The sequence below is a fragment of the Folsomia candida genome, unplaced genomic scaffold (assembly GCF_002217175.1).
Source record: "Folsomia candida strain VU population unplaced genomic scaffold, ASM221717v1 Fcan01_Sc001, whole genome shotgun sequence".
Taxonomy (NCBI): domain Eukaryota; kingdom Metazoa; phylum Arthropoda; class Collembola; order Entomobryomorpha; family Isotomidae; genus Folsomia; species Folsomia candida.
Genome location: NW_019091193.1, coordinates 6539590 through 6553989, shown reverse-complemented (window position 1 = coordinate 6553989; position 14400 = coordinate 6539590). Strand labels below are relative to the sequence as shown.

Here is a 14400-nt window from a genome sequence, read left to right as displayed (position 1 = left end):
CTTTAGAACTTCACAGCCACCTTGTTACTCACCGTTTGACGCTGACACGTGTCAAATCATTGTCGTCGTTATCCCGAGTCAAATAATTTTTAGCTCTTATTTTTTTCCAGGGGGAAAGTAGTTGTTGGGAAAAGTGTTTTGTTGGGATGCTTGGGGAAATAGGAGTGCTTTTGACAAGTTGCAGTTAATATGAAGAATATACTTGCTAACTTTCGTGAAGGAATATATACACAGAAAAACTTCTCTTTTGTTACCCGACTGACACACACAGTGGAATTGAATATTTTAAGATTTGTCACAAGTGAAAGCGGTTATAAGAAAGTTGTTGCATGAAATATATGCACAATTTGTAGGCAATTTTTTTAGTAGAATTTTCAAGGTTGAAAATTTACACAGAGTTAAATATTTTGAGACTTATTGTAATACATATAATCCACGAATCCTTAAAACCCGTCAAACTCACATCGTGAATCCGATTGATTTAATTTGTTTACAACAACGAAACGAAGGTATGTATAATCAATCCAAGAATGCGCATTCATAAATTTGATTGGAAACTGAGAGTTAACGGTTCTTTGAGATTGATTTATTTAAACAATGGTCACACTATTTCTCCACGCGTTGCAGACAAAGGTTGCACACAACTTATGATTTAGCAAGCCCATTGTCCAACGGGGAAGGCGTCCTCGGTGCAGTGCAGAAGAGAGCACCAAGTCGATGAGAGAGAAAGGAATTGTCTCAAACCCGTAATAATCATTAACATTGAGATTTAGATGGATGAGAGTTTGACATGCAATAGAGCCATTTGAGGGAATGGGACTGCACAAACGGTAAAGCCTGAGATTTTGAATGCAATTTTTTAGGAAGTATTTAGGTTCATCTGGATAGTATAGGTTTGTGCAAGTAAATTATACAAAAATTACTCTGCCAGTTCGTTTACACGAATGTGTGAAGTTGAACTTGAAATTTGTTGGTTCACTGACTTAGGGGCGATCCATAAATTATGTCACGCAAAAATCGCGATTTTCTAGACCCCCCCTCCCCCCCTTTAACATGTGTCACATAGGCACGATATCATTTAAGCCTTGGACCCCCCCTCCCCCCTCTCGCGTGACATAATTTATGGACCGTCCCTTAAATTTTTGGATTTCTCTACTTAAGTTCGTTAATTACAATTTTAACGCAAGTTTTTTAATGTGTGAAATAATTGAGTAAAATTGTTTAATTTGCTATTAAGGTGAGTATATCAACACATTCCTTATTCCTTGGGAACGTTAAAAAATCCGTAGGATTTTAAAAATGATTGTACGATTTTTACAAAATAAAAAAATTTATTTATTCACCATGAGCGTATATAATTAATCAATCCCAATATTTATGTACAAAGGTTGCTAGTTAGTGAACCAAGTTTTCCTGCAATTTTTTTAACATTTTGTAAATATTTTTAAAGATCTTACTGTGTTTACGATGTTAACCGGGCGAATTGCCTTACTATTATGTAGTACCGAAAAACTAAAAAATATGCATATAGTACGTTTCAAATTTAGCGACAATGTATAATAAAATAATGAATTGAAAATTGAAGATATTTATCTCAAGATAATAGATCGAAAAAGCATGGGAAAGTTCAATGCCGATTTGTTTAAATAAACATTCAGCCTTTATTTGGAATACCAGCAAAATTGGCTGCCGTTTTAATGCACAGACAGTCATGATTTGTAAATTTGTAAGCATTAAATAATAAGTATTAACTGCAAAATATACAATGAGTTTTGGAATCAAAACAAGGTTGTCATCCCGAAGACAGAGAAAATATCGTAAAGTCCTTCTCACTTTCAAGTTCATTCTCTACTTTATTCTCAGTTATTCCCATGTTGTACGGTTTGATGCAGGCTCAGTCATAAGAAAGTAAAATGCAGGGCCCCCGAGGGATAATTTTTAGCGTATTTTTAGATCCTGGCATCTTGAAAGGCCAAGTATCAAATTCTTGGTATGCGACCACCTTATCACATATAAATAAAGTTGACAAATAATGGTGATAAATTTCAATTCGGAAAAGAAATGTTGTGGAAGCGAGCCATTCACAATATTTTGTATTTTCTTTTAGATTTGTGAGTCTTTGTACACTCAGACAATTTTCTGTTCTTGTTTGTATCTCTAACGGACCGGTCGATTTATAAAGATAATTACACGGGAACTATCTCCATTTAATTTTTTGCTTAAAAGGTGTTGCACGTTTCACGCAATTTTTATTCAATTTTATTTAGTTTCCTATTTAAATCCATACGAACAAATAATTAATCCAATAAAAAATCGAATAAGAATAACTACGCAATTACACTTTAGAAATGTCCTCTCCTTGAACCGGAAGCTAAATATTTAAATGAAAACAGACTGAAAACCTCAACAATAGTGAGTAATTATCAAGTAACAAGTTTTTTTAGAAAATTTCATAATATTTTCAATCTCCATTCGACTGACAAATTGATATATCTAGTCGTCACTTTCTAAAAACTGAACGTTTATGACTTTACATGTATTCACATCTATTGCTTAGAAGACCAAAAAAGAAAACTGTAATCATAGCTGACGGACTTGAATGGCAAAAACTTGACCCTGTAATTTTAGATGATTTTACTAACAGAAGCGCAACCTATTACAGTTGCATTATAGATTTAACATGTTCATTTATGAAGAGTGGATCATTCTAAATAAGCGTAAAAAAGTATGCACTTTTATTCTATCAACTAAATAGTCAACTTATGAGCGATGACCAATTTCTAAAAAATATCAAGTATTCAATGTTACTCTATGTTAGCGTAACCTTGCCAATTCAATCTATTTCCTTCTACATGCTTATTCTCATCCGCCTCCATTGACGTACAAGTGTACAAACTTGCTAAATTTCTAACATCGTGAAATCCGGTTTTGAATCAGGAATCTGCAGCCTATTTGATCTCCCTCGCGTCCACTTTGGCTTTCATAACAATCTCAACTCTACACTAGAGCAGGCCTCATTTGATCCTCATTCTACACGCAACAGGGATTTTTAATTACAGTAAGTTTCGGGAAATTTCAGTATTTACAGGTTCTAAATACTCCCGAAAACTGTGTGTAATTGTGGATTACGTAAATTTTGTAAAATCAATTCATACAAATAATCCGTAAAGTTTTTTCATTTAATTTTATCAAAGTTTTGTGTACTTGCTCATTTACCAAAATCTACGTACTTAAATTGTCTCATAATTTATGATCTCCTAAGCACTTCACTTTGTTCATAGTATTTTGAACTTATTTATTTTATTTTTACATTTTTTTATAGAAATGGAGGAATTCATGTCGAAAGGTCTTCAAGAAATTGAGCGGAGCATGGCCCGAGACGGGGGTGGGATTGACTTCAAGTTGGTTTTGTGGTACGTTGCTGCCATTGCTTTTGTGGGATTTCTGCTGAAATCCTTGTCCGACGGTGGTCACGGGGGTGGTTGGGGACGAAGGAGGCGAAGCGGTCTCCATCCCGAAAAGATGGACCGTGCCATGGAACAAGTTTTTCGACAGGGTGGCAATCCTCAATACCAAATTTAAAAATGGAAGTATAATTGTTGACTATTAAGTAATTGGTTTATTTTTTCGATTTGTTATATTTATATTTTGTTGTTACGTCTTGTTCTTGCTGGTACAACGTTGCTTATCGTGTAATATTTAATATCGAATAACGCAAAATAAAATACAGTATTATTTTTTTGATTAAATTTAAATTTATGTGTTATGTATTCATTGTGTGTTAATTTATCTGTATGCATAATGCTTTCACCCACTTGAATTCCATACTTGAGTTAGACAAGTTTATGCATATTTATGTGTCAACACAAAATAGAATCATATGGTAAATTGATGACGGCACACGCACTATGTGTAACCGTAGTGTACTTTAAGTTGGTAATAAAAGTAAGCATGGAATGGGGTCTAAATTTATGAATAGTGTGTGTCGTACAATCTATCTCAACCTTATGCAGAGACAAATAATGAACTTCTGAACGTATTTATTTGGTGAAAGTGTGTCTTTGAGTTAGATATGGAAAGCAAAAATGAGACTAATGCATAATCATTTTCACAATGATTATTATTTTCTCATTTTCAGAAAATTCCAGCAGTCATGAATAAATGAGGCAAAAATTCCCCTACAAACGCACCCTCAGATTGGAATATACATAAAAGCAATTAGGCTAATCCCGTCACCATCATAATGGATGAGTCATGGATCATATCTCAGACACCAGACGAATTTCAATACTGGGTTTTGTGGGAATTTTACCAGATGAGCAGGATCAAGGGGAAGGGGATGATGATAGGGTGAAGCTGGAATGGATGTGAAATTGAATTTTGAAAGCCTGATATTTTTGAAGGGTGTGATCTGTGATCATCTGTGTGTCATGATCATCCGAGCGAGGGTTGTCGAGTGCGTAATGGTTCGATTAAGGAAATCTGACGGACGTGAGAAGTTTCGTACCGGTTTCGTCAACTTCTGTTACTTTCTACTGGTATTTAGCCTGTATGTAATGGATGCGGGTGTATGTAGCTGTATAATATGAACTACCAGGTTAAATAAGTACTATATATGGTCGAATACATATGTAGTTTGTCATGTATGTAAGGTAATTGTATATTGCATTAATGTACTTCAGTGTGTATTATCTTAAGATACAATAATTTTAAACCCAGAAACCTAAATACTTACATGAATTCAGCTAACGTTCTCTTCAACCTAAATTATTACTGGGACAATGATGCAAAACCACAGAAACAGTTGTAATAGTCGCCAGGAAGATGTCACAATTTCTCCACTAATCTTACGTTCCTCAGAAATACATACATATTTATGTAGATCGTGGCACTTTCTCTGATCTTTATGATGTTCCGACCACAGTAGGAATCTCACTCTATTTAGATAAGTGAGCTTCGTTTCCTTACTGACATTTATAAGGTTGGAATTTAGTTTGGCCTCTTGAACTTTACGAAAGTAAGAAGAATTATTATTTGCCTTAATGAAAATTGCGCACACTATTAGGTACATAGATATTCCAGAGCGAAATACATACATTTTCTGGGTTAGAATTTTGTAGTAAGGTTTGGCTTAGATTATGAGTACGGTTTAATAATTTGCCAAAATTTTGGCCAAGCGAAGCATGTGCTCGCAGTTGTCAACCTGTCCCTTGATTCTTGCTGACTCTTGAACTTTGTAAAGTCCATGACAATTTCCTCCTGACCACGCACCCATCACCATAAAGTTGAACGCATAATTTCCATCCAGCGTAATGTTTCCTTTTTCCTGAACTTCCCAAATATCCAAACGTCCAACTCGCCATCATTATTATTATCACATTCTATTTATTTTGAAGAGCGAATTTCTAGAAAAAGTGTGACAGTGTACAGTACACGCATGTATCTGTAAGCCGGTTGAATTCTAGATTTGAAACCCATCAATCTGTATTGATTATTTAATAGTTGGTGAATATTTTGAATATTAGGTAAATATGACTTTTAATACAAATCACCTCAATCATCATTAGCCAAAAACCACAAAGGTTCACAATAAAATAATTTATGTTCAATATTTATTTGGAAACTTTACCATGAAAGTTACGATGATTTTGGCAAATTGCACGGTAATTTAATTACAGAAAATTGCTGTATTTTATCCTTATTATTATATATATCGGTAGTTGTATCAGGAACGGTATTACATATCCACTATAGCGTTAATACTGATATACTGATCTAAATATTTATTTACAATATGTACATGATATCATATAACAAACAGTAGAAAAACAGAGTCTAAAGTAAAATTCCTACAATTAATTACTTATCGTATTTAAAACTGCATATTCACTTTTACAATAAATATATATGTACAGTTATATGTTCAGAATACATTGTTTGATGAATAATCAAAAACTCCCAGCGTCACAAATGACGACCCCAATTATGGCAGGAACAATTTGAGTCACTGCTTTCAGGGGAGATACACATGTACTAGTTTTTCCAAGCCTACAAAAATAAAAACAATTTTATTAATATGCAAACTCTTGTACACAATTTTTTTCAAACCTTACCCCAAAAAATGAAAATTTTCTTGTCTTTTCTTCCCCATTTTGAAACCGGGTCGGTGAAGGAAGGGACGGAGTCGTCGTGGAGGAGGACGAAGATTTACGAGACGAAGATTTACTGTCGTCACCCTTTGTCCCCGAGAAGGAACCGGGTTTCACGTTACCAGCGAAAGTTAGTGGGAGATGCATTTTATTATACCTATATGTATCAATTGAAAGAATTATAAGTGGCAAAATTGTATTGCAAATACTGCTGCTTTTTCAAAGTCAGAAATCAGTTGCAAAAATCTTAAGCGAAATATCGGTCTGTGCGAAACAATTGTTTGTACCGAAATGATGTGAAAATGTGCTTTTATTCGCATTTTGACCGATTAATTTTCATATGGATGACGTATGCAAACATGTCTGTGTGTCCTACTAAAACCGGTTGGTTATATATGCATGCTTGCACAGGTTTCGTTTTTTTGTAATTTTTTTGCATAACTAACATCAACATAAACACTAAACAAAGCCCAGCAAAGACCTGCCCGTGTATCACGTACGTGAGAATGGCAATAAGCACAAAGAGTGTATAATTATGGCCAGGTTTTACGTCATCATGTTGAAAAACGTCAACAAAGTTATACAAGTTTGACGTGACTGTTGCAATTTGGGACGTTTGTTTATTATTGTTGTTTGTTTTGACTGGTGCCGGATTTAGAGGCAGAATAATTTTTTGTAAAGGTCTGTTTTATGTAAGAGGTCATTCATGGTTAAATTTTTTTACTTGATTGGACCTCGTATTTTGGAAGTTTTGCAACAAGCAGGATGACTTGATGAGATTAGTCAAATTGTGATCGTTTAGTTTTCAGATTTCGAAAAATTTGAATTCGATATTTTTTAGTCAAAACTGAAATTGTGTAAATTTTGCAAAGTCGCGAATTTTTGTAGAGAAATTGCACTAATTCGTACTTGCACGAATAATAGCTTGCGCCTCATGACATAACGAAATCGAGGAGGAAAACTATGTATGTGTCTGTATGCTCGTGTATGTTGAGTTTTTGAAGTGGCTCATTTCCTGTTCCAGCGTTCACGAGCTGTACATCCCCGATATTCAATGATATGAGGGGACCATCAAACTCGAAATTTGGATCAGCTTCCCGACAAACTCTTGGACACCAAAAGTTTAAATTAGATTGAAATCGAATGCTAGTTAATTGTTAATTTCCTTCTGCAAACACTGGAGAACGTCCAAAATCCAATTTCGTCTGCCGCTGTTAAATTTGTCAAGTGTGATTGAGAAGGAATTGGGTTTTAAATACATAGGAACTTCCAAACCTCTTTATTCTTCTGATGCATGTAATTCTGTAAACAATCTACAATACCTGAACGTAAATTCAGGTAACGCCAGGTAAGGCTATATTTCAAATACAGCGTTTATTACATATAATTAAAACCAGTATAAATTGCAAGAATTACACATTACATATACAACGTCTGGTGTGTGTATTACTATTTTAACAAAAAATTGCCAAATGTAGTCATGAAATAAATTGTTAGTTCAAAGTATTATGTAAGAGAATGCGTTCTTAAACAAGTTTTCAAGCATGCGTTGCATATATATGTACGTTCGTATTTACATATATAGAGATGATATTCAACCGTGTTATTCTACGGGGGTTAGACTAATTATTCGTAATAAATTAGTATTTAACAATATTATTCTTATGGGATGTTGAAAAACTAATCGCAGCTACTGAAGGTAATTTCAGAAAGCAAAAAGTACATCAAAAAGGAAATGGTACCAAAAAGCATCATGAAAAAATATTGCAAATATCGCAAAAATTATTTGTTGCCTAATTACGCAAACATAAGTCAAGAATGCCCTTCATTTGTCACTAAATGATCGATTACATATTATACATGCTTAAACTGTCGAACGTAGGATAACTAAATAATTGAGGAATTGCATGGTTTTAGTTGTGTACATACATATGTATGTACGTATTTATGTACCTATGAATTTGGTGCTAAGCTAATTTTTATATCACGGAACGTGCATTTTCGAAGAAATTTTTCAGCGAGAATAATTAACCATACCGTTGCTAGTTTATGTCATAAATAATTTATTTTCTTCACAATTAGTTACGTCATATACTTAATCAAGTCGGAATAACTTCATTTTCTAAATTACTTAATCTTACTCCAATTGCCTCATGTGCCTACATAAAATAAAATAAATTCAGTACTTGAACCAAGATTACCTCAGACCAAAACAATCTCGACTCACCGGCGTTTCCAAACACCTCTTAAAATATCTTGACAAAATATCAAATTTGGGCCTCTCTTTACGATCACTCTTCCAGCACTTCATTATCACATCGAAGCTATACAAATAACAATCAAATAAGAACAATGTTCACTGTTTTTGTCAATCTGATGAAAACTTACATCTCCTCTGAACAATAAATAGGTTTATTTAATCTCATCCCACGCGACAATCTTTGCAAGAAATCTTCTCCATTCCCATTAAATCCTGCGTAAGGCAGTTCTCCTAAACTAAAGATTTCCCATAAAGTTACCCCGTAGCTCCAGACGTCGGACTCGGGAGAGAACTGGAAATCGGTGAGACACTCGATTGCGAGCCATTTTATTGGGAGAGGAGTCTTCAAAAAAGAGAGACAATTTTTAAAATGGTGTCCAAAAAGGTTATTCCATTAAGCAAATATCTAGTATTACATTGGCCGTTCTCGTATAACTATTGTAGTGAAGGAGACGTTTTGATAAACCGAAATCTCCGATTTTAGCAGTGAGATCACGAGTCAGGAGAACATTTCTGGCTGCCAAATCTCCATGAATTACCTGCCAATTTATTTTGTAAACTTTGCAAATTTTTAATTTGGCTTATCCTCACCTTTTTACTAGTCAGATAATCCATCCCCTCCGCAATTTGATAACTCCACTGAATTAAGTCTTGTCTCGTAATTTGAAACATATTTGCGTAATCGTGCGGGTTTAATATCGCGATTTGCGACAAATCTTCCATTTTGACATATTGTACTTGTGGACATCTACAAATTATTGAGAAATAAGATGACTCTGGTTTAAGAAACATAAATAAAAATGGCATATTTACTGCAAAAACGAAGGCTGTCTAGTCAACGGTGACTTGGCAAGTTCATCCCCTTCTGGAACATAGCTAGGATTTAAAAACGAGTGTCGATGCGTCCTCATAAACGAAAGCAGACTTCCATTCTCACAAAATTCGAGTGCGATGTAAACTTCCTCTGAAATAAATTCAATTTTCGAAAAATTGTAAAGAATTGTACTTTTCAGTAAAAACAACTCACTTTTCTGAATATTTGTTGTACATGCTCCGACTAAATTCACAATATTTTCGTGTTTTCCGATATACGTCATTATTTTAAGTTCGGATAACAACGCCTTGAACGTGTCCATCCCATAATCGACTGGTTTTATGGTTTTCACAGCAACTTCCTTTTCCTGGTATTTGCCATAAATCACCATCCCATACGCACCTTGTCCCAGAACTTTGGAAAAATCTGCATAAAGGAATCATGCAACAATTGGAATTTTAATTGCGATTAATTGAAATGTAATTATTAATTAATTACCAATGTTCAATTCCTCCCTTGGAATTTCGAATGACTTATCATACGGGAGATAATACGCATAAGTACTCATATCACATTGAAACGGAATGTAGTCTGGTTTTCCCAATAGAAATTCGTCGACTTCTTCTTGTGTTAAATATTGCAATTGTTTTCGCTGATTTTGCACTTTCCAAAATAAAAATACCACCGATGGGACTAAAATCAAGGCTAAAATTCCCATCACGGCAATTGCAATTATTAGGGTTGATGAGGTTTTATCTGCATATACATAATTAAAGTTTTTTTAATTCAAGCAATTTTTCAGAAATACGTTCAATTTTTGAATTTTATGTACCACTTGGAATGATGATAAAAGTTTTTTCCATATATCCAGCATAATTTGTGCTTCGACAAGTAAAATTTCCATAAATTCCCCTCGTTGAGCTGGGAAACTGGAGTTGGGTCCAAATATCTGTCCCATTTTCGCCAATTTCCACATTTATACCGGAAGGTAGCGGAGATTCGTTTAAAGTCCAGGTGAGCAAGGGTTTCGGAACGCCACGGCTGATACATAATATTTGCAGGTTGGGTTTGTAATATAAAGTTTCGGTTGTGTTTCCATCAAAAAATTTCGGTGGGGTGGATTCTTTAAATGCACATTTTATCACATATTGTTAGCCTAATTGATTTTTTAATTAAGTTAATTTCTTCGTTAACTAACCCAACACGGTAAACGTCGCGTTTGTCGATACCCATTCCGTCGTATTCCAAACCGGAGCATTGCACTGAATTTGGTAAACTCCTGGGGTCCATGCCACATAATTTTGAACTGCTAAAATCCTCAAATATTCAAGATCTATAAAAGTTCCACTTTTTCCTGTCGTCCGTTTTGTGTATGTCGTTTCATTAGCTGGTATTCTAGAAACTGATAATTCCGATTTTATTTCGAAATAAAGTCCAGACCCGAAGTAGTAGTAGCTTGCTTTGCACTGTATCGCGAATTCTTGTCCAGCATAGAACGACGATTCAGACAGTTCCATTATTTGCAACATTTTTGTGGGATTAGCATCGTTCCAATTCAGGTCTAAATTGTATAGTGTGTAATTTTTAAGTTTTTTTACCCCAAAAAATATTATATCTATGTAATATCACAACTTACACCTCTCCGGCTGTCCATGAGAATCTGTAACAAGCGAGTAAAAGAAGGGGACAGCGACACTGCCGCCCAATTCGTCACCTGTCCCTCGTATCAAACAAATCGCAACTGATGGCAAGTAATCAGCTGCATAGGTCATTTTTCCGCAACCGGAATCTGGTCGACAGTCCTTGTAAGAAACTGTGGGTGCTTCATGCGAACAGTTTTCCTAATTGGACACCATTTATCATAATTATTTCTTAATGAAGTTACTTAACAAACTTTTATTTAAATTCTCACATTTTGAGCCATGTAAACCGTTGCACATTTCACCGGATCAGAACAAGTTCTCGGAAATATTGTGACATTTTGCTTTGGATTGACTGTTTGGCAGAAAAAAACTTGAGCCACTGGGTCATACCCGACTCTTAGGGAACAATTCGTATTTTTCCCAAATTCTGAATCCGGAGATAATTGGAGATCTGTAATAAAAAAGTTTCAAAAATGTCAATTATGAAATTTTAATATTTCATACTTTATGACCTCACCTGACCCAGCGGCAACTTTAAGTCTGGGTTTTTCACCATCATTCATCACAGATAGGGAAGTTTGCAGACATGTGTCATCCGACTTGTGACATGTGGGGTAATCATTACGTAACTGCGTAATGTTTCGAAGACTAGGATATTTCAGGATGGACTGGAAAATTTGAGTGACGTTAGGATTCGATGCATTTGCAGGGCTTAGGATTCGTCTAGACGACACGGTCCAAGGAGCCCAGAGCTAAAATATTTACATATTTGCATAATAAATTAAATATTTATATAAACAATTTCTCATGAAACCGGATCCAACTGCATTTCAAACAAAAAATACTTTCTATCAGTTAGCATCTCGATTTTTTTGCCGTCGTGCACCCAACAACTCTTCACTCTATTCGAAAACAACAATGGCATGCTCACCACAATCAGTGACGCAAATAGCATGACAGGAATCTGGGTAAATCCACGCAATAAAAATATGTGCTAAAAATCCAGTTCACCTGATAGAGACGAAACCCCCACTGGACGGGATATGAAGCGGAACAAATGAGCTCCAACTGACCAACTGGACCATCTCGTCGCCTCCCATTGTCCGGAATTTTCAGGAATTTCTCATCATTTTCAAGAATTTCGATGTCTTCTGAAATTTGAATTTTCTCAATTTTCTCACTCTGCGCCGTACTCGTAGTAGAGATTAAATTCGTTACATTTTCACTGTCTGAAATTATGGCACGATTTCCAATAGCTATTTCTGGAAATTCTGTATTTCCATTATTTTTTGGAGCACACTTCGTGCCCTTTGACAATGATGAATTTGAAGACACAAATAACAAAACAATTGATAAAGCATTCAACGACAGTCGATCCTTAAACGTAAGCACCATTTCCGACCAAAATATTTTATAAGTTGAACTCACTCATTTTATCCCTCATGCAAAACCTCACTACATAAATCTACTGCATGAAGATCCTATTTACCTAGAAACTAAAGAGATTCACAAAATTGCTAATAAATAAGCCTGACTTTGCACAATTCGCGACTCAGTGACTGACTGATTGCGGCTTATTTTTCTTCTCCAGTAGCACAAAAGCTATGTAGGCAAAAAAACAAATGGTTATAAAAGAACTGCTAAAAAATCCCAAAACTACAAAAGGTCTCAGCAGCTATGATATATCCAAGCCGTGTAGAATGCAATGTCCTTGATTTTCATAAGTATTTCGAGTTCACAACTTACCGTGGAGTCAGCTTAAAGTTACTTTTCATACATACATAAATCCTTACTGGTATGGTTGCCGTTTTGCGACGGTGGTGGTGATGGTGGCAAAGCGAGATAATATTAATGAGTAGGTCCATCTCTAATTGTGTGTGATGCATGTAAACCTCTTCCCATAAGGAGCATCCCATTGTTCGCCTGCAAAATTATCTTCATGGTAATACATCGCACTTAACTGCAGCGCTGCCTTCTTCTTCACCATCTCATCTGAATACCATTACCGACTAAATACTTTGCTGAACTCTAATGCATCCACGATGCAAAGTCCAACTTGGGAGAGAGATTACTAAATTAGTGAATTTGCATGCATCCATCCATCGATAACATGTTTGAGTAGAGAATACTTTGGCAAATATTTACTCAAGTCGTTGCTTTGAAATTTAGCAAGATGGATGGACAGGTAAACTCTTGTGGTCATCTTTACATGGACTCGTACTTTTTCTAACAACATTTATTTATAAGGCTGCTAAATAAGTAATGGACATTTCAAGTGTGCATTAACCTACACCGGACTTGTTCCGATTACTGGTGTATTACTTACATGCATGTATGTAATGAGTCCATTTATGTCTCGAGGGGAGCAGATTTCTTACCATAAATATTTGCCATTGTTCAGATTAACCTTGCTAATTTTTCTATTTTTTCCCCATAAGCTCAAATGTGGGGGCATTGTGAGACATTTGGTGCTATATGTGGAACATATAGTATGTTGTCCGGCACTCTTATGGGAAATGTCGATCGCTCGTACAAAAAAACGGTTTGACCTACAGGGATGGAATAACGTTCATTGGATACATCTGGGGAAGCTTTAAAATGACTTTTTTCTAATTTATGCTATCTTGAACCGTTTTTAAGATATTCAAGAAAAACCGTTTTTTCGGATTCGAAATCTTAAATGTTTCGCTGAATGAATTGGGTGCATGATATACTATTGCATGCTATAGCAAATATGTTCACAATGATTTTATCTATGATATTTACTTGAAAATTTTTTCGAAATGGAGCTTTGTTATGGCACCAGATTCGAATTTTCGAAAAATTTCGCGTTTTCAGCAACCAATTTCTCCACTGAGCTACAGCCAAGAGGATACATTTTGGTGACCTGAACTCAACGGGTTCGTATAGGGGAGGGTCCCGGCTAGTGCCCTCAACTAATTGACTTTTTCGAAATAAGCCTTAGTTTTCGAGTTATGGCGCGATTTCTGAATTTCAAACCAAAACAGCAAAAACTTGATTTAACCACCGAGTATACTTTAGATATAATTAAAATATTTTTTTAGGTTAATAAATACGTATAGAATTTATAATCCATCAATTATATGTTATCAACTTTCAAACTAAAATATTGATGAAGATGCAAATACAAATTTACTACTTATAGAAAAAAATAAGTTGTCTGCGTAGGCATATGGAGACTCGTCTCAGTGTACCCCTGTTGTGTGGGAACTCGACGAGCAGATACTTCAGCTCCATTGTTGCTTCCCGACATTTCTGCTTAAAATACAAAATAAATACAATATTTGTAGTACTTTTTAAATTACAAATTTTTAATTAAGTTTACGAGCAATGCCGTATAAGGCGAGGAAACGGCGAAAGTTGGAACAAATGAGGTGGGCAAAAAGATCAAATATTACAGCAACCGTATCTGAGGAGAACGAAATATCAAATATTGAAAATAATCAGGGCGAGGTAAATCGGATTGTCGATCCAACCGAGGAAGGAGCAATTCTCCCGCAGCCTACGCCCATT

General features: G+C 35.2%; 1 protein-coding gene and 1 long non-coding RNA gene across 3 annotated transcripts; one reads left to right on the top strand and one right to left on the bottom strand.

Annotated features, from left to right (window-relative positions):
- The first annotated feature begins 2936 nt into the window (after positions 1–2936).
- LOC118436103 lies at positions 2937–3755 on the top strand. The gene is made up of 2 exons (XR_004835204.1): positions 2937–3058; positions 3323–3755. It is a non-coding gene; the product is annotated as an uncharacterized LOC118436103 (long non-coding RNA).
- A 4433-nt stretch (positions 3756–8188) lies between these two features.
- On the bottom strand, positions 8189–12602 carry LOC110855281 (vascular endothelial growth factor receptor 1). Of its 2 annotated transcripts, XM_022103704.2 has the most exons (14): positions 11878–12589; positions 11384–11618; positions 11136–11317; positions 10860–11064; positions 10422–10784; positions 10056–10346; positions 9722–9979; positions 9437–9649; positions 9223–9373; positions 9001–9157; positions 8826–8948; positions 8538–8752; positions 8377–8473; positions 8189–8308 (listed from the first exon to the last, which is right to left on the bottom strand). In XM_022103704.2, exons 1-14 carry the CDS (start codon positions 12259–12261, stop codon positions 8249–8251), a joined length of 2934 nt encoding a protein of 977 aa, XP_021959396.1. In that variant the 5' UTR covers positions 12262–12589; the 3' UTR covers positions 8189–8248. The 2 variants fall into 2 exon arrangements, 1 of the variants encoding a protein (XP_021959396.1); XR_002548435.2 differs by lacking the exons at positions 8189–8308; positions 8377–8473 and having other exon boundaries at positions 8612–8752; positions 8826–8935; positions 11878–12602.
- Between the last annotated feature and the right edge of the window lie 1798 nt (positions 12603–14400).

Bases quoted from the DNA above. Each gene is read 5' to 3' on its own strand.
- LOC110855281 (XM_022103704.2), bottom strand. From the start codon at position 12,261: ATGGTGCTTACGTTTAAGGATCGACTGTCGTTGAATGCTTTATCAATT. The intron at 10,785-10,859 runs GTAAGTTGTGAT...TATACAATTTAG, and splicing joins TCATGGACAGCCGGAGAGGT to ACCTGAATTGGAACGATGCT. The intron at 8,309-8,376 runs GTGAGTCGAGAT...TATTTTATGTAG, and splicing joins AGAGGTGTTTGGAAACGCCG to GCACATGAGGCAATTGGAGT.